Source organism: Thamnophis sirtalis, unplaced genomic scaffold (genome assembly GCF_051295495.1).
Source record: "Thamnophis sirtalis isolate CommonGarterSnake01/CBP01778 unplaced genomic scaffold, rThaSir2_p1.2 scaffold_10, whole genome shotgun sequence".
Classification (NCBI taxonomy): domain Eukaryota; kingdom Metazoa; phylum Chordata; class Lepidosauria; order Squamata; family Natricidae; genus Thamnophis; species Thamnophis sirtalis.
This window is the reverse complement of record NW_028261390.1, coordinates 64,771,641-64,793,943: the sequence shown is the minus strand read 5'-3', so window position 1 is coordinate 64,793,943 and position 22,303 is coordinate 64,771,641. Positions and strand designations below refer to the sequence as shown.

The following is a 22,303-nucleotide window of genomic DNA, read 5'->3' as shown; positions in this document are numbered from 1 at the left end:
ATTTAGAACTGGTGAGCTGGCCAAAGATGCCAGACTGATTGTCTATAATTGTAACTGAAGCTCAAGTGAAAGATGTTTTCTGTAATATACCTCCTCTCTTCAGATGATATCCTGATTGTTAATCATGACAATGCTGGAATGCAAAATAATTATGTTAAAATTATTACTTCATACACGCTACAATAATTTCACGTTTCAAGTCAGAAATAGCCCTATAATAATAAACTTTCCAGAAATTCCTCTGCGGATCTTATTTAGAAAAACAGAGATAATTATAGCAAAGAAGGAGGCATTTGTTCTGGAATAAATGTACATGGACTAAATCCTGGAGGGATTGGTGTGTGTGTGAGGGGGTGTCCTTTCTTTTAAAATAACAGGTGCTGAGTGATCCATTTATTAATTAAATTTACGCACCATCCTTCTCGCTACACAGAGCAGTTCTGGGCAATGGTGTGATTCAACCGGTGTAACAACTGGTTCACTTCATGCGTGCACGCTTGTGCATGCGCAAAAATACATGCTCCATTTACACACAGTTCATTTCAAAAACAACTCTAAAACTTACTTTCTACTGCAGCCGTTGGTTAGTAAAACAGCTGAGGTGTAGCAATCTGTTCTGCTGTATCAGCTGGGCTTCAAACAAAGGAAATATAAAAGGCAGGGCGGTTCAGCGGGGCCAACTAATCGCTGAAACTACCGGTTCACCCGAACCACTTCCAAACCGGCTGAATCCCACCCCTGGTTCTAGAATGGCTTACAGTGCAATAAAATGGACGTATAAAAACCATGGTCAATATAGCAATAATTCAAACTACAGGCCATCACCTGCCACCAACAAGATTAGCTAAAATCTCAACAAATACCTCCCCCAAATGCTGGAAATGTGAATCAATACATGGAACATGCTACCACTTATGGTGGACCTGTGAGGAGGCTAAAAAGTTTTGGGAAAGGATCAAAAAGTGGCTAGAGGTAATAACAGGTATTAAAAATAGAATGGAAACCTGAAAGTTTTTTTTAATTAGGAATAATGACTGCAAAATATATTTTAAAAAATTCAGTATTTAATATGACATATAATTACGGTGGCAAGGATTGCCTTTGCCCAGAAATGGAAAAGCAAATTAATTCCAAGCGAAGGTGAAATAATAAGAAAGGTTATGGACTGTGCTGAAATGGACAAATTAACTAAAGAAATCCAGGGAAAAGAAGAATCAGAATTCTACCAGATATGGGATAAATGCTATAGGTGGATGGAGGAAAGAAACAAGGATCAATGAAGGAAGACAACAAAGCCCAAAAATAGTAGTTAAGGATATGTATCCAAGTGGTTTAAACTTACTAGAGGTAATCAGCCAATGTAGCAGACAGAGGAGTAAGATAAGAGAGTTAAGAATGGTGAAATGCAAATGAAATATAATAGAAGAGGAAACAATGTAAGGTGAGCAAAATCGATTGGCAATTGCTATTAAAAAGAACAGGAAGCTCCTGTTCGTATTGTATTGTGTAAATGTGGTGTACGTCTAGGTTTTGTGTGGGTGTGTATTTTACATGTTTGTAAATAAAATTTAAATAATAATAATAATAATAAAACTACAGGCCATCACGCGGCCCTCCCGAGCTCTGTTTTCGCCAGCAGAGGCACTGTGGCCAGTCCGTCAATGTTTTCTGGGCAACGGATCTGGCCCATGGGCTACGTTTGACACCCCTGGAGTAAATAAGTCTGAGAGTGGAGTGAAGGAATCCATTAAAGATAGCAAAGCTTTCTCTCAGTGGCGGTGGCACGGGTGGGTTCCTGCTGGAGTTACTATCGGTTCGGCGCCCGAAAATTTTTGCTCGTGCATGCACACATTAAAAAAGGGAAAAAAATTACATTTTTTCAATGACGATTGTTTTGTGCAGAACAGAAAATCAAGATGGCGGCGCTAAGGATTGAACCGGTTCTGTCATGTGTCTGGCCGAGTTACTACCTATTGGGCCGAACCGGTAGGAATCCACCTCTGGGCGGTGGAAATCTCTGGGAAATCTCTAATCAACTGGCAAAGTCCAAAGAAGCTGCTTGGATAAGCAGCAAAAACTTTTCAAAAAAAGAGAAAATCCTGTATTTATGATCATCAATTTATAATCATTTTAAAAAACCACGTGTGTTCTAGTATTCATTCGACTGCATTCTGATTTATTTCTCCCTAAAATTAAGTCCACGGAGACCTCCCATCTCAAAGAGGAATATCCGCACCTAAAATTGCCACTCTCATTTTTAAAACACAGTCTAGTGGTGACAGGTAGAGGCATGTTGGGAATCAGGTTGGCTGAGAGGCGGGGTAGGAAAATGGCGACCTAAACCTTGCTTATGGCTTTCCCAGGTATATTTTCCAACTCCACATCCTTTTCCTTATCCCGGGGATCGTAATGATGATAGCCTATGGATTGATCTCCTTGGAGCTCTATCGAGGGATAAAATTTGATGCGAGCAACAGAAAATCTTCTCGAGGTAATCTTGATAACTGAACTGATCCATTTGCTTTTTTTCTTAATAGCTTGGCATCTACAAGCAGAAACAGCGATATGTCTATGTCTCTCTCTCCCCCCCCTCTCTATATATCATATCTATCATCTGTCTGTCTGTCTGTCTATCTATCTTTCTTTCTATCTATCTATCTTTCTATCTATCTATCATCTATCTGTCCGTCCATCCGTCCATCCATCCATCCACTATATCTATCTGTCTGTCTTTATCTGTCTGTCTGTCTGTCTGTCTGTCTGTCTATCTATCTATCTATCTATCTATCTATCTATCTATCTATCTATCTATCTATCTATCTATCTACTGTATCTCTATCTATCTGTCTGTCTGTCTATCTATCTATCTATCTATCTATCTATCTATCTATCTTCTATTTCTAATCTATCTCTTCTATCTATCTATCTATCTCTATATCTGTCTATCTATCTATCTATCTATCTATCTATCTATCTATCTATCTATCTATCTATCTATCTATATCTATCTACTGTATCTCTATTAATCTACTGTATCTATCTATCTATCTATCTTCTATTTCTATTTCTAATCTATCTCTATATCTATCTTTCTTTCTATCTATCTATCTTTCTATCTATCATCTATCCATCTATCTATCTATCTATCTATCTATCTCTCTCTCTCTATCTATCTATCTATCTACTGTATCTCTATCTATCTATCTTCTATTTCTATTTCTATTTCTAATCTATCTCTTCTATCTATCTATCTATCTTTCTCTTTCTTTCTATCTATCTATCTATCATCTATCTATCTATCTATATCTATCTATCTATCTATCTATCTATCTATCTATCTATCTATCTATCTATCTATCTATCATCTATCTATCTAAAAATCTATCTATCTATCTATCATCTATCATCTATCATCTATCTTCTATTTCTAATATCTATCTATCTATCTATCTATCTATCTATCTATCTATCTATCTGTCTATGTCATCTGTCTGTCTGTATCTATCAGTCTGTGTCTGTCTTCTGTCTGTCTGTCTGTCTCTGTTGTCTGTCTGTCTGTATCTATCAGTTTGAGTTCTAGTCCAGCCTTAGGCCCGAAAGCCAGCTGGGTGAGACTTTGGACAAGTCATTCACTCTCAACTCACCTCAATTCACAGGATTGTTATGGTGGGGAAAATAGGAGGAGGAAAGAGTATGGTGTATCTTCGCCACCTTGAGTGATTTGTAAAAATAACGAAGGTGGGGTGCAAATAAGTCAAAATAAAATAAAATTTAAGTTTATTCCAAGAGAATGACATTTTAGGGAACTACATTGGTGCAGGGATTAGAGTGCAGTTCTGCAGTCTACTTCTGCTGATGGTTTGGCAGATCGAATCTCACCAGACTCAAGGTTGACTCAGCCTTCCATCCTTTTGAGGTCAGTAAGACGAGGACCCAGATTGTTGCAGGCAATGTGCTGACTCTGTAAAATGAGGGCTGTAAAGCACCATGAAGCAGTATAATAAAATGACACTTTTTGCCCCTTTTTTTCTTTCTCCAGATAGGAAAAATCTTAACAAGCTTAATTAGATGTCTGGCCATTCAGCCAAAAGCAATTCACACCTCCTAAAATGTAACAAAGCTGAATCAACAAACCAGCCAAGTGCTTGCCTGAAGGAAACCATTGAGAAAACTCAGATAGCCGATAGGAAAAATCCCTGCCTTGCCCTTAAAGAATAGAAATCATGTAGCTATAGGAACTCTCTGCCTTGCCCTTGAGAGGATTATCTCCCCAAAACAGAAACTGGACAAAAGAAGTACCTCTTAAGGCAGTCTACAAATCTTTCGTAGTTGGCTTCTCCCAGGTAGAAGGAACTGGGAAATTTTACTGCAGGATGCTGCAGTAAAAATATTCAAAGCTTTTTTTCAAGCCCTAATGATGTGCTAAGAGTGAAGCGATCTTGGTTTGCCAGAAACGGGGAAGATCGCTTCACTCGTCAGCACCTCGTTAGGGCTGGGGGGGGAAAAAGCTTCCAAAAAGCTACATTCAGAGTATAAGACGCACCCAAATTTCCACCCTCTTTTAGGAGGGGGGAAGGTGTGTCTTATACTCTGAGAAATATGTTTAAGTGCTATTGCTATTGCTAACCCCCGATTGTGAAGGAGAGAGGGGAGACTCCATGGGAAGGATTAGGGTTGAACGAGGCCAAGAGGCCAAATTGCTTTGAACGCTAATGAGTGTTGGTCTCATCAATCCCGCTTCCCACCTGCAGAAAGGAAAGCTAGCGACAGCAACAGAGGCAAATACGACGATGGGGATGGTTGCTACTTGAAGAAGAACAAGAGGAAGCATCAGCACCAGCACCAGCAGCAGACCCCTCTTCGGCAACCTTCGGCCCTCAGCTCCAGCAGCAACAGCCAGAGGATTGAGCGCCCAAGGAGCAGCTCTTCCTCCGTCAGCCTGATGGCCAAGAAGCTAGTCATCCGGATGCTGATTGTGATCGTCATCTTGTTCTTCATCTGTTGGACGCCCATCTTCAGCGTCAACACCTGGAGGGCCTTTGACCCCACCTCTGCTCAGCTCCTCCTCTCGGGAGCTCCCATCTCCTTCATCCATTTGCTCTCCTACACCTCCGCCTGCGTGAATCCGATCGTCTACTGCTTCATGAACAAGCGCTTCCGCCTGGGTTTCCTCGCGACCTTCACTTGCTGCGCCAAGACGCGCCTCCCGGCGGTCCGAGCAGACATGGGAGAGGACGAGGAAGGGAAGACAACCAGAGCGTCCCTCTCCAGGTATTCTTACACCCACATGAACATGGCTGTCCCTCCGTGATTGGCAGACAAGGAGGAGAACATTGTAAGCATGACAACTCCGACCGTCACCTGCATGCATCAAGCCCATCTAAAAATGGTTTGGCGCTTTCGGATTTCCTGCTCAAGCAGGGGGTTGGACTAGAAGATAGATAGATAGATAGATAGATAGATAGATAGATAGATAGATAGATAGATAGATAGATAGATAGATAGATAGATAGATAGATAGATAGATAGATACTTTATTTGTATGCCGCCATTTTCCCTGAGGGGACTCAGGACGGCTCACAATTCAGGGGGAGGGAGGACAAACAAGTTACAAACATAAAACAATACATCATTAAAAAGCACAACAGTCATACGATTCGAGTGGGGTTGAAATCTTTGGCCCCAGGCCTGTCGGGACAGCCAGGACTTAAGGGCTACGCGGAAGGTCTGGAGGGTGGTGAGGGTACGTATCTCCACGGGGAGTTCGTTCCAAAGGGTCGGAGCAGCCATCGAGAAGGCCCTCCTCCGGGTAGTTGCCAGCCGACATTGGCCGGCTGATGGAATTCGGAGGAGGCCTAATCTATGGGATCTTATTGGCCTAGTGGAGGTAATTGGCAGTAGGCGGTCTCTCAAGTACCCAGATCCAATACCATGAAGGGCTTTGTAGGTGACAACTAGCACCTTGAAGCGCACCCGGAGATCAACAGGCAGCCAGTGCAGCTCGCGGAGGATAGGTGTTACGTGGGTGAAACGAGGTGCACCCACGATCGCTCGCGCGGCTGCATTCTGGACCAGCTGAAGTCGCCGAATACTTTTCAAGGGCAGCCCCATGTAGAGCACATTGCAGTATTCCAGCCTGGAGGTCACAAGGACACGAGTGACTGTTGTGAGAGCCTCCCGGTTCAGGTAGGGACGCAACTGGTGCACCAGGCGAACCTGGGCAAATGCCCCCCTGGTCACAGCTGACAAATGGTGTTCAAAAGTCAGCTGTGGGTCCAGGAGGACTCCCAAGTTGCGGACCCTATCTGAGGGGCGTAGTATTTGACCCCCCCAGCCTGAGAGATGGAACACTTGGCCAATTAGTGGGAGGGAAGCACAACAGCCACTCGGTTTTATCTGGGTGGAAGACCTCTAAGGTCCCTTACAACTCTGTTATTCTGTTAGTTATTTCTACAAAGACAGTTGGGAGAGATAGGCCTGGGAGGTGAACAGCATATTCATCCTACAAATCCCCCGTAGAATTCTTCAAAGGCCAGCTCAATAAACCCAGAGCCACATTGCCGTAATCTGTGACAAAATACCCATCAGAGGGAGGGTAAGATTCATCCATACTTTTCTTTCCTAATTAATTTTGTAGCTTGGCTTCAGTGCCTCCAAATTAACTGCGTGAAGATAATGGAAGGCAAACATTTAAAACAAAATGTAATAGCTCTTTGGGAAAGTAGAGAGTTTAATGTTTGGGGAATAAACTATGAAGTCCCCAAGTGCCTCGCCGTAGCTCCCTTTTTTTGACGACAAATTTAATGTAGGTTCGATTCCGAGCGGTGGTGGAACAAGGAACTGATTTGACTGTAATGTTTTATTCTTCTCTAGCCAACAACACCACGCAAGATCTTCTAGGTCAGATCAAGAGAACCCACCATCAACACCCAAGAATAATGCCCTCACCGTTGGCATCGATGCACCAAGAACCAGTGTTCATACATACAGGGAGTCCTCGACTTACGACCATAACAGAGCCCAACATTTCCGTTGTTAAGTGAGCCGTTTGTTAAGTGAGTTTCCCCCCCCCGTGTTATGACTTTTCTTGCCACACTGGTTAAATGAATCAATACAGTGGATAAGCCAGTAACCCGGTTGTTAAGTGAATCAGGCTTCCCCCTTGACTTCACTTGCCAGAAGGTCACAAAAGGGGATCACGTGACACACACACCCTCCCCCCCCGGTCATAAATGCGAACCAATTGCCAAGCGTTTGACTTTTGATCACATGACTATGGGGATGCTGCTGAGGTCTGGTGGGTTTCTGCTGGCTTCGCTAGTGTGCACATGACCTATAAATAGGTCTGCGCATGCGCGGAACATTAAAAATGTGAAAGAATCATGTTGCAGCGACCGGGGAACTGGTTTGGGGGTGTGGAGAGCCTGCCAGACCCACCGGTTCAGTGACCCAGTCATAATTTTCACTACCGGTTCGCCCCACTGGTGCAAACTGGTAGCAACCCACCTCCATTCGTTGTCAGGTTTCCAAAAGCTGCCCTCATTAATTTATGAGCCTTGAGCTAAAGTTCTGTGAAAACTGGCCTAATTGGCTTCCTGCACCATGGCAGGTGGGGCATTTTCACCCTTCCCAGGCTCCGGAGGCTTTCCTCGAGCCTCCAGAGGAGCCAAAACAGCCTCCCCCAGGCTCTGGAGGCTGGAAATGGGCCCATTTTAGAACTACTTCCGGTAGACCCATTTTTCACCCTTCCAGAGCCTCCATGGGGGCCCTGCACTTACCTCGCATCCAAAACCGACCGTGTAGAGGCTCCTTTGAGGGGAGAGGCAGGGTAGGCAGGGTTATCCCTTACAACTACCGGTTCGGTGAACCAAATTAAAATTAACATCTGGTTTGCTCGAACCAATCTGAACCGGCTGAATCCCACCCCTGGTTTTTACTGTCCCAAAGGTGTTTTTCCAAAAGGCAACTGAACTTTCTTGTCATCCCCCCCCCCCCCCCGTGGAAACATCCAGCTGCTTGGCGGAGCATCGGGCAAGCCCCGATCAGCTCAAATACAGATAAGGAGGGCTGGCGGGTGGGCAGGCCCTCTGGAGCACTGTCCCGGAACGGTATCTGGTGCTCCCAGCAGGCACCGGTACGCCCATTCCACGAATGGGCGTACCGGTCGTATCCCACCACTGAGATAAGCCCTATCCCTAAGGTAGATCTAAGAAAATCTAAAATGTTGGAAGGCAAAGATGATGCCTGGCCGCCAAGAAGGGAAGAAATTAGCTAGCTTCCTTAATTAGACCCAAGAAAACATAGCTTTGAATATGTGAAGGACCTCAAATAAGAGTTACACACAGAGGTGGCATTCAGCCGGTTCGGACCGGTTCACTCAAATTGGTAGTGGAAATCGTGGGTGAGCCTGCCCATCTGCCCTGGCTCTATGCCGTCCTATTTAGGCACGTTTTCAAGATGTGAGCATGCGCTCAAGCCGCGTATGCGATCAAAGCGTATGCGCGGAAGGCCGAGCACATGTGGGGACAGGCCCGTACTCCAGGGGTGGGTTTCAACCAGTTTGCGGCGGTCCCTGCGAACCGGTTGGTCGGCAAACCCGGAAGTAAGTAACTTCCGGGAACGGCGAAGGGCCCACCCGCGCTCCCGCGCGCGCTCCTTACCCGGTTTTGATGAGTTCTGCGCTTCCACGCATGCGCAGGACGCATACAGCGCCTGCGTGATCCTCCAGGAGCAGCTGGAGCATCGCACAGATGCTAGTATGCATGTTTGCACCGCGCCCGTGCGCGAGGACGCCGCCGGCCCCGTTCCAACCAAACCGGTTGGAACGGGGCGAGAAACCCACCCCTGCCATACTCCCATTCGTGAGCAGGCAGGAAATGTAAGTGAATGCCACTCCTGGTTACACAACGGAGACTGTGCGAAGTTGAAACTAAGATCTGGAAAGCAGTGGCTATCATAGAAATGTCAGGATAACCACACCTGTAGTTGACTGACACCTATCAATATGCATGTAAAGCAGAGCACGGTCTGTTTTCTTGTTCTCGTACATGATTGTTTTCATTTATACTCCTTCTCCAGTGCTGTCTTGGGGACATTTAGATCATTTTATTTCCTTTCGTGAGCAAGAAGAAAAGGGCATTAGGTGATTGACACTAAATTTGTGTGTGTGTGTGTCCTTTGTCTCCCTGCTATTGGACATCCCACGTTATCACTGTATATTTTTAATGTGCACCTTTCCTACGGTATGATATGCTACAAATACATTTATTAAAAAGATATTTTACCTTGCAGTATGACCTCTTCTTTTCGGTACCAAAGCAGAAACCCTTGTTAACGTTTTTCATGACTATGAGAAAAAGGGTTGAAAGGTAGGATCGCACCTTCTTAAAAACCGTTAACTTCCACTTCTCCTGCCCTTGAGGTCGTTCAAGGTGACGTTTTCTTCAGGCTGAACTCAACTCTTGGTGATGTAACAGACTCATCCCGCTTACCGTTATTTCCTTTGGGTGATTTTTTTTCAGTTTTCTCAAGCTCTGGATGGGAAGTGAAACCTCTTCAAGGGAAAAACAAAGGAAGTCCAGTAACCTCTTGAAAAAGCACCTTTGGGATTACCTAGTCATTTCCCATTCAAGTATTAATCAGGCCTGAAGTTCCTTAGATTTCAAAGAGAGTGAAAGGCAGGTCAAGTGTGTGTGTGTGTGTGTGTGTGTCTGTCTGTCTGTCTCTGTCTCTGTCTCTATCGATCGACCTACCTACCTACCTACCTACCCACCTACTATCTACCTATCATCCATCCATCTATCTATCTATCTATCTATCTATCTATCTATCTATCTATCTATCTATCTATCACCTATCTATTATCTATCTATCTATCTATCTATCTATCTATCTATCTATCTATCTATCTATCTATCTATCTATCTACCTACCTACCTACCTACCTATCTACCTACCTATCTACCTACCTATCATCTATCTATCTATCTATCTATCTATCTATCTATCTATCTATCTATCTATCTATCTATCATCTATCTATCTATCTATCTATCTATCTATCTATCTATCTATCTATCTATCATCTATCTATCTATTATCTATCTATTATCTATCTATCTATCTATCTATCTATCTATCTATCTATCTATTATCTATCTATCTATCTATCTATCTATCTATCTATTATCTATCTATCTATCTATCTATCTATCTATCTATCTATCTACCTACCTACCTACCTACCTACCTACCTACCTACCTACTTACCCACCTACCTACCTAGCTATCTTTCTATCTCAATCAATCATCTGTCTGTCTATCTATGTGTTTGTCTGTCTGTCTATCTATCTATCTATCTATCTATCTATCTATCTATCTATCTATCTATCTATCTATCTATCTATCATCTATCTATCTACCTAGCTAGCTATATCTTTCTACCTCAATCAACTGTCTGTCTGTCTATATGTGTCCGCCTGTCCGCCTGTCCGTCCGTCCGTCCGTCCATCCATCCATCCATCCATCCATCCATCCATCCATCCATCCATCCATCCATCCATCCATCCATCCATCTATCTATCTATCTATCTACCATAGTGACTTTAGGCACCAGGAGACTGGGAGTTCTAGTCCAGCCCTAGGCACGAAAGCCAACTAGGTGACTTTGGGTCAATCACCAGGAGACTGGTCAAGGGTAGCTACAATAACTAAAAAAAATAGATACAGAACAGCAATAACAACTACAACTTATGGAAAGGGATATTACAATAGGTGTGTTTTCATGGGAAGCATAGTTAATATCGATCTTCCTCCTCCTCTTTTAATCCCTTGCGGGGCAGAGTCTGGGCAACTGAATGGAGCTGAATGTTTACTGGCCAGATGCCCTTCCTGACGCCAGTGCGGAGTTTTTTTTCCCCCAGCAAATATATATTCTCATCATGCCCAGAGGGAGAAATATTTGCCTCTACCTAGGATTGAACTAACAGTCTCCGGATTGTGAGGCGAGAGCTCCACCTCTAGGCCACCCCACCACTCAAGCATAGTTAATATCGATCCAAAAGCAAGCTGACATTTGGGACCCTCATTCCCTACTCATCCAACCCAGTCAGAATACCCTGCTTACGGGAGTCTTATACCAATTGTGATTTGGACGTGGCACGACAAAACCGCGGTCCACTAAAGCGCGCCCGATTAATGCGCGTACCTGACGTCATCAGCAGCGCGACAAATACGACCGCGGAGATTTTAAAAAGCGCTTTTAAAGCAAGCCGATTCACGTAAAGGTAAGGGTTAGGGTTAGGGTTAGGGTTAGGGTTACGTTAAGCATTAGGGTTAGGGTTAGGGTTAGGTTAAGGGTTAGCGTTAGGTTTAGCGTTAGGGTTAGGGTTAGGGTTAGGTTAAGGGTTAGGTTTAGGGTTAGGTTTAGGGTTAGGTTTGGGGGGGGTTAGGGTAAGGTTTTCGCGTTAATTTTAAGTTTACCGCTCACAGCGTGATGTTTTCGTCGCGCTGTGATGACGTCAGGTACGCGCTTTTGTCGAGCGCGCTTTACTCTACCACAGTTTTGTGGTGGAACCGATTTGGAATATAGCTGCCTGGGAAACGGTAGTTGACAGTGAATTAGTGAGTTTCCTATCCCAAATTTGACATAATAGCCATCCAGGAAACCTAGTTAACTGAAGAGGACAAACTAGTACAACTTCTGGGCTTTCAGGGATGGGCTCCCCCCACCGAAAAACAAAGAATAAGGGGACGGCCGTCCTGACCTAGTCCTCCCAAGATCACGAAGCACACTCTTCGTCCCAATAAAACCTCCTTTTATTTAGGTTAAAGGGAATTCCTCTCCAGCAAAGTCCCAGCAAGAGATTTCACAATTACAGACCTTCATCAGGCTTGGAGAGCTGCCAGGCCGATATCTTCCAAACGCCACTCTGCAGCAGACAATTACTTGGCAAGAAGTCAGGAACAGATCTTCACTCTAATGAATTGAACTAATGGTCTCCTGCAAACTCCCCTCCCTTTTCGCTCCTCTTTATTCCCTATGGGAGGGGCCATTCACCGTCCACCTGTGCCTTTACTTCTGAGTCGGCCCGTGTTCCTTAGCTCTTCCCTTCTCCTGGCAGCTCTGCGCGTGTGCACACTGGGAACAGGGTCCAGCTGTTCTTCTGCCCCACTCCGAAGGCAGCTGATAACTGTCAGATGGCCCTTACCCCTTCTCTGCCTCTGACGCAGAATACTTGCCTGCTTTCGCCCTACAATCTAATCAGTTACCTGTGCTTGTAAAGGTTGTGAAATAACTCCTTTCTATCTCTTTGATCGGGATAGCGGTGGTTTAGTGGCTAAGACACTGGGCTTTTCGGTCAGAAAGTTGGCGGTTCTGTGGTTCGAAACCCCTGGCGCCGCGTAGCAGAGTGAGCTCCTGTTACTTGTCCCAGCTTCTGCCAACCTAGCAGTTCGAAAGCATGTAAAAATGCAAGTAGAAAAATAGGGACCACCTTTGGTGGGAAGGCAACAGTGTTTCATGCGCATTCGGCGTTTAGTCATGCCGGCTACAGGACCACGGAGACGTCTTCGGCTTTGAAGCAGAGATGAGCACCACCCCCTAGAGTTAGGAACGACTAGCACATATGTGCGAGGGGAACCTTTACCTCAGTGGTGAAATTTATATTTTTTACTACTGGTTCTAAGGGCGTGGCTTGGTGGGTGTGGCAGGGGAAGGATACTGCACAATCCCCATTCCCACCCCACTCTGGGGCCAGCCAGAGGTGGCATTTGCCGGTTCTTCGAACTACTCAAAATTTCTGCTACTGGTTCTCCAGAACCTGTCAGCGTGGCACGACAAAACCGCGCTCGACTAAAGTGCGCCCGATTAAACCGCGTCGCTGACGTCATCAACAGGGCGACAACAGCGAGCGCGGAGAAAGAAGGGCGCTTTAAATAGCGCTTTGAAAGCAAGCTGATTCAAGTTAAGGTAAGGGTTAGGTTTAGGGTTAGGTTTAGGGTTAGGTTTAGGGTTAGGTTAAGGGTTAGGGTTAGGTTTAGGGTTAGGTTAAGGGTTAGGGTTAGGTTAAGGGTTAGGGTTAGGTTTAGGGTTAGGTTAAGGGTTAGGATTAGGTTTAGCGTTAGGTTAAGGGTTAGGTTTAGGGTTAGGGTAAGGGTTAGGTTTAGGGTTAGGTTTAGGATTAGGTTTAGGGGGGTTAGGTTTAGGTTTAGGGGTTAATTTTAGGTTTAGCGTTTACAGCGTGCTTTTTTCTCCGCACTGTTGTCGCGCTGTGATGATGTCAGCTACGCAGTTTCGTCGAGCGGCCTTTAGTCGAACGCGGTTTTGTGGTGGAACCCCTGTCAGAACCTGCTGGATTTCACCCCAGCTTTACCTTATCTCTTTGAAGAAACATTAACCACCTAAACTAAAAAAATACACAAATCTAGATTTAGTTGACTTTTTATGCAACCTGAAATCACCCCCTCAACCGCCCCCCCCCAAAAAAAACAACCTTGTCTCAAAAAGAACATTGGACTTGCCTCTTCAGATGAAGGCGTGTTCTCTTTCGCTCCAGTCTTTCATTCTAAGCCAAGAATTCATAATGTTTGTTTTTAGTTGTCCTTGGCATCTGGCACTGGAGTGGCTACATTTCGGTTTTGTTCTCAGTGAATGTGAGATCTTCCCACCTGGGCTTGCTTTAATCTCTCGGTAGCGGCTAAAAAAGTCCTTTGAAAGTAGAAAGAGGGTTGTCAAATCAATAAATGCATTGCTTTAATTTTTGGATGGACACACCTGTTCCCAAGCACCTGTGCAGTGATGGAACCGATTTCGTTTCTTGCAAACGCGGTTAGGCCATAAACAATTCTTAAAGTTCCAGAGAATTCTTAGATACAGGTTAACAGGGTTGGAAGGGACCTTGTAGGTCATCCAGTCCAACCCCCTGCCTAAGCAGACCCTCCACCATTTCTGAGAGATGGCAAACCCAGTCTCTTCTGGAAAGCTTCCAGGGATGAAGCTCCCACAACTTCTGAAGGCAACTTCTGCTCCATGGGTTGATTGTTCTCACTGTCACAAAAATCCCTCCTTATTTCTAGGTTGAATCTCTCCTTGGTCAGTTTTCATCCATTATTCCTTGCTTGGTCTTCGGGTGCTTTGGAAAATAGCTTGACCCCCTTCCTCTCTATAGCAGCCCCTCAAATATTGGAAGACTGCTATCATGTCTCCCCTGGTCCTTCTCTTCACTAGACTAGATTATTGAAAGGATATAAAGATTCAGTGTAATCTCTGAATGTTAGACTAGTTTCGAATTGCTAGGCTGGCAGAAGCTGGGACAAGTAATGGGGGCTCACTCCATTACATGGTGCTAGGGATTCAAACCGCCAAATTGCCGACATTTCAGATCTACAATCTCAGCCACTGAGCCACAAGCCGACGTTAGAAAGAAATTCAGCAAGAATATTCGAAATTAACTTGGTTTGATAAGCGCACCATGCCTTAGCACAACCTACATATATTGGCAATTGACTCATATTTATGACGCCCCAGGGTCACATGATCCCCTTTTGTGACAGGCAAAGTCCACGGGGCAATCCAAATTCACCGAACGACCTTTTTAGTAACTTCACCTCTGCAGCGATCCCCTTAACAACGGTGGGAAGAAAGGTCGCAAAATGGGGCAAAATTCACTTAGCAACTGCCTCACCTAGCCACAGACATTTTGGGCTCCATTGCGGCCGTAAATCAAAGATTATCCGTTATCTGGCCTTTTGAAACATTCTCTGAGCAAAGCCATGCTTTGCATGCAATGTGTGAACTCCCACAATGTGCCAAGCCATAATTAAGGAAATACACACCGCCACCTTGTGGCTAAGCGGTGGAGTAGCGCTCTTTTATCATATCCTTCTATATGCCGGGGGGGGGGGGGGCACATGGAAAATAGCTTTACGTTAGGCCCAGGGGTCAGCAACCAACGGCTCTGGAACCGCATGTGGCTCTTTCATTCCTCTGCTACGGCTCCCTGTTGCCAGTCAGCTCCACAACTGGTAGGGTCTTTGGTTAGGACAGGTAGAGGAAAAAGCACGCCATTCTAGGAGGAGACTCTATGGTGGGAGAACTGGACTTTCGGTTGGCTCCAGAATTGAATGGGGGGGGGGGCTTCCAAACTTGGTACACATATTACTCTCTGGAAACAAATACTGTTGGGGTAAGACATCCCTAACACCCCTTGGTGTGTATGTTCTGTGTTCTGACCACCCCTCTTCACACACCAAAGCACGCCAAGACAAAGATACTTCAAGGATTTATTAACACAGACTAGACCTTGGCAGCAATCCAGCACAGACCAGACCTTGGCAGCAATCCAGCCTGCCCAAATAGCCACGATAGCCTCTCCAGCTCTAGTAAATACGTTGATTCCTGTGACGAGCGTGTGGAAAGTCATTCCTTTTATAGTCTTGAGAGGAGCCTAATTACCACCAGCTGAGTTCAATTATCTCCTGTAACTGCGTAACTGTTCTTTACGCCTATTAGCCCTCCGTTGCCAGGCATCCAGGACCAACTCCCTTGTCTCCTCCCCACTGCTCCAATGCATGATGTCAGGATCACACTCCCTTGTCTCCTCCCCATTGCTCCAAGGCTTGACTTTGGGAGCACGCTTCCTTTGGCTTTCACTGCTGCTCCAGGCCTCAGGCACCTCCCGGTGGCCAACCAGCCTCCCTGCACTCTGCTTGGAGTCGGAACCCTGTCCAGGGTCCTCCACATCTTGCAGAGCCGACTCATAGGGCCCCTCGCTGTTGGGAGTTTGGTGGCAGCTCCAATGGCTCCTTCTGGGTCACAACAGTTGTTACGATACAGCCTGTTGTGCCTTAAAATGGCTTCTACCATACTGCCATAAAATGGCTTCTACTGTACCGCACAGTGGAGTTGCCATTATTACAGCTTCACAGTACTCCACAAGGGGGCTCCCTCTGGTTAAGGGAGAACAATCCAACATTAGAAATTACGTTTGGTCCGGACATTTCCCCCCCTATAAATAAATACCTGGGCACTAGTTATAAATAAAAGCTGGCAGAGAGCTCAGTCAAATGACGTGTTTTCCCAACATCACCTCGGATCCTCTTCTCAATTTTTCGTAAATATACTTCTTAGCTAACATCCAAATTTTCTCTTGTCATTCTTTCTCATAGTGGATTGATTCTCATCACCTATACACTAAGGGCAAAGCTAATGAATGTATCGTAGAACCAGGGGTGGGATTCAGCCGGATCGGTTCGTGCGAACAGGATGTTAATTTTAATCTGGTTTGCCAAACCGGTAGTTGCAAGGACCTGCCACTCTCCTCCCAGGAGTCTCCGCACAGCCCATTTTGGATGCCAAGTGCAGGACACACGCAGAGGCTCTGGGAGGGCGAAAAACAGGCCTACCGGAAGTACTGGAAGTCTGAAAATGGGCCCGTTTGCGGCCTCTGGAGTCCAGGAGAGGCCATTTTCGCCCTCCCGGAGGCTCAAGGAAACCCTCAGGAGCCTGGGGAGGGCCAAAACACCCCACCCGCCGTGGTGCAGGAAGCCAACTAAGCCACGCACCCATGACAGTGAGAACACTGAAAAGACTTGCGTCCAAAAGTTTTGGGTGCTCCAGCACTGGAGGTTTTTAAGAAGAGACTGGATAGCCAGTTGTCTGATATGGTATAGAGTCTCCTACTTGAACAGGGGGTTTGACTAGAAGACCTCTATGATCCGTTCTAACTCTCTTCTAAGATGCTGAGTAACAGCAAAAGGTTCTTTTTAGACAAGGAAGCATGAAGGCGTTATTTCCAATCTCATAAAGCAAAGCAGATGTGGACATAATTAGTAGCCAGATGGGAGACCACAAGGAAATCTTTGGGATTTATAATCAAGTGAAAAAATATTAAAAATATGCAAAGCCATGATAATTCACTTCTACCGTGATTTGAAAAACGACATGGACAAGTCCAGAAAAATACTAAGAATTACTTGTGAACAACTTTCCTTTCCGGGGAATTCCGTGCCTAATCCAGAAAGTAAAAAATGTAGACCTACTATAATAAAAATGTCTACCAAGAATAAACGTGTTAGCATAGAACGAGGGAAAGGAATCCAGGTAAGAGAACAAGAATCAAGCAAATCGAAGCAGTAACTGTTATAAAATAAGGAAGCCAAGTAGAATAATGAAATGGGAGGAAAGAGACAGACTCTTTACAATATTCCCAGTTCTGAGCCACCGCAGAGGCACAGTGAATGCACGAAAGCCAGCTGGGTGACTTTGGGTCAATCACCGGGAGACTGGGAGTTCTAGTCCAGCCTTAGGCACAAAAGCCAGCTGGGTGACTTTGGGTCAATTGCCAGGAGATTGGGAGTTCCAGTCCAGACTTAGGCACGAAAGCCAGCTGGGTGACTTTGGGTCAATCGCCAGGAGACTGGGAGTTCTAGTCCAGCCCTAGGCACGAAAGCCAGCTGGGTGACTTTGGGTCAATCACCAGGAGACTGGGAGTTCTAGTCCAGCCTTAGGCACAAAAGCCAGCTGGGTGACTTGGGGTCAACCACCAGGAGACGGGGAGTTCTAGTCCAGACTTAGGCACGAAAGCCAGCTGGGTGACTTTGGGTCAATCACCGGGAGATGGAGAGTTCTAGTCCAGACTTAGGCACGAAAGCCAACTGGGTGACTTTGGATCAATCACCAGGAGACTGAGAGTTCTAGTCCAGACTTAGGCACGAAAGCCAACTGGGTAACTTTGGGTCAACCACCAGGAGACGGGGAGTTCTAGTCCAGCCTTAGGCACGAAAGCCAGCTGGGTGACTTTGGGCCAGTCACTCTCTCTCAGCCCAACTCACCTCACAGGATTGTTGTGGTGGGGAAAATAGGAGGGAATATTGTGTATCTTCACCATCTTGAGTGCTTTGTAAAAATAATGAATGTGGGATGCAAATAAGTCAAAATAAAATAAAGTTTAAGTTTATCCCAAGATAATGACATTTTAGGGAACTGCAGTGGCGCAGTGGTTAGAGTGCAGTACTGCAGGCTTCTTCTGCTGCTTGCCGATTGTCTTCAATTCGGCAGATCGAATCTCGCCAGGCTGAAGGTTGACTCATCCTTCCATCCTTCCGAGGTGGGTAAAATGAGGACCCAGATTGTTGGGGCCAATAGGCTGACTCTGTAAACCACTTAGAGAGGGCTGTAAAGCACCATGAAGTGGCATATAAGTCTAAGTGCTATTGCTATTCTGTAGAAGCAATTTATATCAATACGTTTTTGCATAAAGAGATGAGAGCTTTAATTACAGACAGTCCTCAGCTTATTAACAATTGAGCCCAAAATTCCCATTGCTAAGTGAGGCAATCGAGTCGTGCCTCATTTTACGCCCTCTTTTGCCACGGTTAAGTGAACCACTGCAAATTGCCGGGCATCATGTCACCGTGAAGTCAGCCTGGCTTCCCCCGCTGACTTTGCTTGTTGGAAGCCAGAAAAAAGGTTGCAATAATGATCACATAATCCCAGGACTGTCGTTAAGTACATGCCAGTTGCCAACTGCCCAAATTCTGATCACTTGACCATGGGGATGCCAAGACGGTCGTGTGAAAGCCGGTTATAAGGCGTGGGTTTTCCCCCAGTGCCATTGTTAACTTTGAACGAATGGTTATACGCTGAGGACTACCTCCATATCTTTACAACCTCTGACGGTTAGGTTGCATCGTTTACTGAAATGCAGGATCTTTCCATTCACAGAAGTCCTTTAAGATTATCAGGTCTCCTAAAATCTCATGTAAAGGTTCCCCTTGCACATGTGCTAGTCGTTCCCGACTTTAGGGGGCGGTGCTCATCTCCATTTCAAAGCCCAAAGACCCAGCGCTGCCCAAAGACATTTCCGTGGTTATGTGGCCGGCATGACTAAACGCTGAAGACGCATGGAGCGCTGTTACCTTTCCACCAAAGGTGGTTCCTATTTTTCTACTTGCATTTTTTTACGTGCTTTCGAACTGCTAGGTTGGCAGAAGCTGGGACGAGTAACAGGAGCTCACTCCGTTATGCGACGCTATGGATTCGAACCGCCGAACTGCCAACCTTTCTGATCGACAAGCTCAGCGTCTTAGCCACTGAGCCACCACCGAGCCATCTCAGGTACGTCTCCCCAAATTAAATGACCATCGTATTCATGCTCTAAAAACTGCCAGGATTTTCTTTAAAAAATAAATAAATAAATACCTGAACTAGGTTGCCAATTTCCCCCCTCCCCATTTCATACAAAGCTAACTGCACTGGATTTAAATGAGATTAAAAGCAAATCTTTTTTTTCCTCTTATTTAATAAATAATATCAAAAAAGCGAACTAGTCCATATTTACAATATAGGAATTAAAAACAATTTTGTCTAACATCTGCATTTTTTTAAAAAAAATTTATTTTACAAGCGGGAGGAGAGTTTTCAGATCCAGTTTACCAAAGTCCAGATTTTCTCAAGTTCTGGCATGGATTTTGTCTTTCTTCTACTTTGCACCTGGATTGGCTTGTTCCCTGTCAGGAAAATGCAACTTGACTCCTGATACGGAGAAATAACATCAACATTTCAGCAAGTTTCCGATCATTTCAAAACCACTTTTTTTTGGGGGGGGGGGGGAGGATATGACGAATTAAGTCACAGGAAGAGTAACATAACATTTAATTCATTCTTAACAAACTTCAGCAAATCTTTTTTTCCCCCCCTTCTTTAAAAACAAGCAAGTATTCAATGTGCTAATTTACACACCGTACACGTGACAACATACCTCTTATGATGTTTTTTTTTTTTTAATTAATTCCTGCAAACTGCTGTCGGGTTGCAGGCTTTTAATTTATTTATTGACTGACAAAACAGGTCATTTGAGCCGTTTGGGTTTTCTGTTGTTTTTTGTATAAAAAAAATGACAGCGAAGACTTTTTCGGTCTTCTTATTGCTACGAAACTTTACAGGTGCATCATTTGCAAAATAAAAGGTGTTTTGTTTTTTTTTAAAAAGAGGACTGAATGACCAAGTAACACAGACGAACACCAGAAATATGTAATAACTAGAAGCCTGCGAACTGTAGCAAATGGTTATGGGCGATTTCCTAACTGTCCCCGTTATGTTAAGGTTGCTTGGAAGTAAATCCTACGGAGTTCAGAGACGCAGACTTGTCGTTTATACTGCAGCCTATTTACCTATGCAAGCACACACACGGACCATTACTATCTGTAAGGAAAAACTTATCTCTCCTTCTCGGTGCCTAGAGCTCTACGGAGCAGCTGACTGCCCACCAAATTAGACAGCAGACAACTGAACGTAAAGTTTTGCAGGGATTACCGATAGCTACGTATCCCTGCTTGGCCAAGACATCATGTGGACTTGTAATAAAACTACTGTGAATACATCCCTCCACGCTGCGTGGGAATGCTTCCGAGTTAGCACTCAAAAGAGAGGGCTATAGATGTTTCTCTCTTCCTCTTTTCTCCTCTAGATGCAGAGCCATGTGTGAATTATTATTGAACACATGTTGGAGGGCCCAAACAACGTATTGAAACAGTTGTGCCAATTGCAGCTTCAATGGAAGAAAAACACGTAGAGGAGGAGGAGGAGAAAGAGGAGGAGGAGGAAGGAGAGGAGGAGAAGGAAGAGGAGGAAGGAGAGGAGGAGGAGAAGGAAGAGGAGGAAGGAGAGGAGGAGGAGAAGGAAGAGGAGGAAGGAGAGGAGGAGGAAGAGGAGGAGGAGGAAGAGGAGAAGGAGGAGGAGGAAGGAGAGGAAGAGGAGAAGGAGGAGGAGGAAGGAGAGGAGGAGGAGAAGGAAGAGGAGGAAGGAGAGGAGGAGGAAGAGGAGGAAGAGGAGGAGGAAGAGGAGGAGGAGGAGGAAGGAGAGGAGGAGGAAGAGGAGGAAGAGGAGGAGGAGGAAGGAGAGGAGGAGGAAGAGGAGGAAGAGGAGGAGGAGGAAGAGGAGGAGGAAGGAGAAGGAAGAGGAGGAAGGAGGGGAGGAGGAAGAGGAGGAAGAGGAGGAGGAGGAGGAGGAGGAGGAGGAGGAGAAGAAGAATGGAAACCTATTTTTTGGACACAGAGCTTCCACTCAATCCTACAATTACAGCGTTTGCAGAAGAAAAGGTAAAGAACGACACAAAGTAGTAGACAATTCTGATATTCCATCATCTACACAGCTTTCCAAAAGTGGAAGTAAAACAGCAAGATCGATCAGTGAAAATGGGTTATTTCATTCTGCAGTGAAAGCCACCTTAAAGCTCTTTGGTCCAAATTGGACTGCATTGCATGAAAAGGACGCTTATTAGCCGCCTTATTTCGAAACCTTGACAAGTAAGAGGCTATCGACTGAATAAAAAGAAGACAGACCTTTCTTAAAATGCAGCTGCGATGCTCGCAACGTAGCTGCTCCCAGGCAGCACAAAGCAAATTCACTTGTTTTTTTTTAGATTATCAAGAAAAACTTGTTTCCAACAACAATTCAAATTAATTCTCCGCCCCGTTAACAATGGAAGCATCTGGATTGCAATTAGGATTGATTCACGGGTCACAAGACTAGGCAGGACCTCTTTAAAAAGGGGAGGAGGAGAAAAAGGAAAGAAATAAAGGGGGGGGGGCTTCATCAGACATGTAGTTTCATCGTGAGCCTGATGGATTTAATAATATCCACAAACGTATTCTCCCCACCCAGTAGCTACCAGAATTGGAACGGGTGCTGTAAAATGGACTGCCTGGTTCCCAGCTAGTTCCGTCTTTATTCCGCGATAGCTAGCAGGTTAGCCAGTTGATTTGTTAAGAGAAGAGAGGATGATGGCAAGTTTTATTCTTGGGAAACAAATGCAACATGAGCTTATTTGAGGTTGCTGTTCTAAGAACTGAACAAATACTCCGATGACGTAAAGAAATGCAGCTGATAAGAGAGATAAGACTGGCTCAGAAAGTAAAAACTAGGCCACATGAATTCTTCTCAGGGCAACAAGGCTCCGGAGCCTTCCCAAATCTACAACGCCTACAAAGACAATTATTCCTCCAATAAATCTGTAAAAGCTAAGGTTAAAAGATGCTGTGAAAAAATCCACTAATCCTCCCCGCCCCCTTTCTCCACAATGCTCTCATAGTTGTTACAGGTAAGATTAAAAAGAGTAGAGAAGGTTAAGTTTGTCTGTCTTCTACCAGAGTCCTTCAAAAATGCAAAATACCGAATGGTATTCTGCTCAACAAGGGCTGAACAGAACTAAACAGATCAGCTGGCGAGCCAAGTTAATGCTGAACTATGGCGAAGAAATCCAAAAGTTTGCCAAAACGTCAGCCTGTGAAGGCTGAAAGGCTT

General features: G+C 45.0%; 1 protein-coding gene across 3 annotated transcripts in view; it reads left to right on the top strand.

Moving 5' to 3' along the window:
* CCKAR (cholecystokinin A receptor) overlaps window positions 1-7,539 on the top strand; it is a 97,749-nt gene extending 90,210 nt beyond the window's left edge. For 2 of the 3 annotated variants that reach the window (XM_087724796.1, XM_087724794.1), the window contains exons 4-6: window positions 2,364-2,491; window positions 4,752-5,271; window positions 6,874-7,539. In XM_087724796.1, coding sequence (XP_087580922.1) covers window positions 2,364-2,491; window positions 4,752-5,271; window positions 6,874-7,039 — 814 coding nt within the window. In that variant the 3' untranslated portion in view covers window positions 7,040-7,539. Of the gene's footprint in view, window positions 1-2,363; window positions 2,492-4,751; window positions 5,312-6,873 lie in introns of those variants that run through there. The other variant, XM_087724795.1, reaches the window with a different exon arrangement.
* Window positions 7,540-22,303: the final 14,764 nt, after the last annotated feature.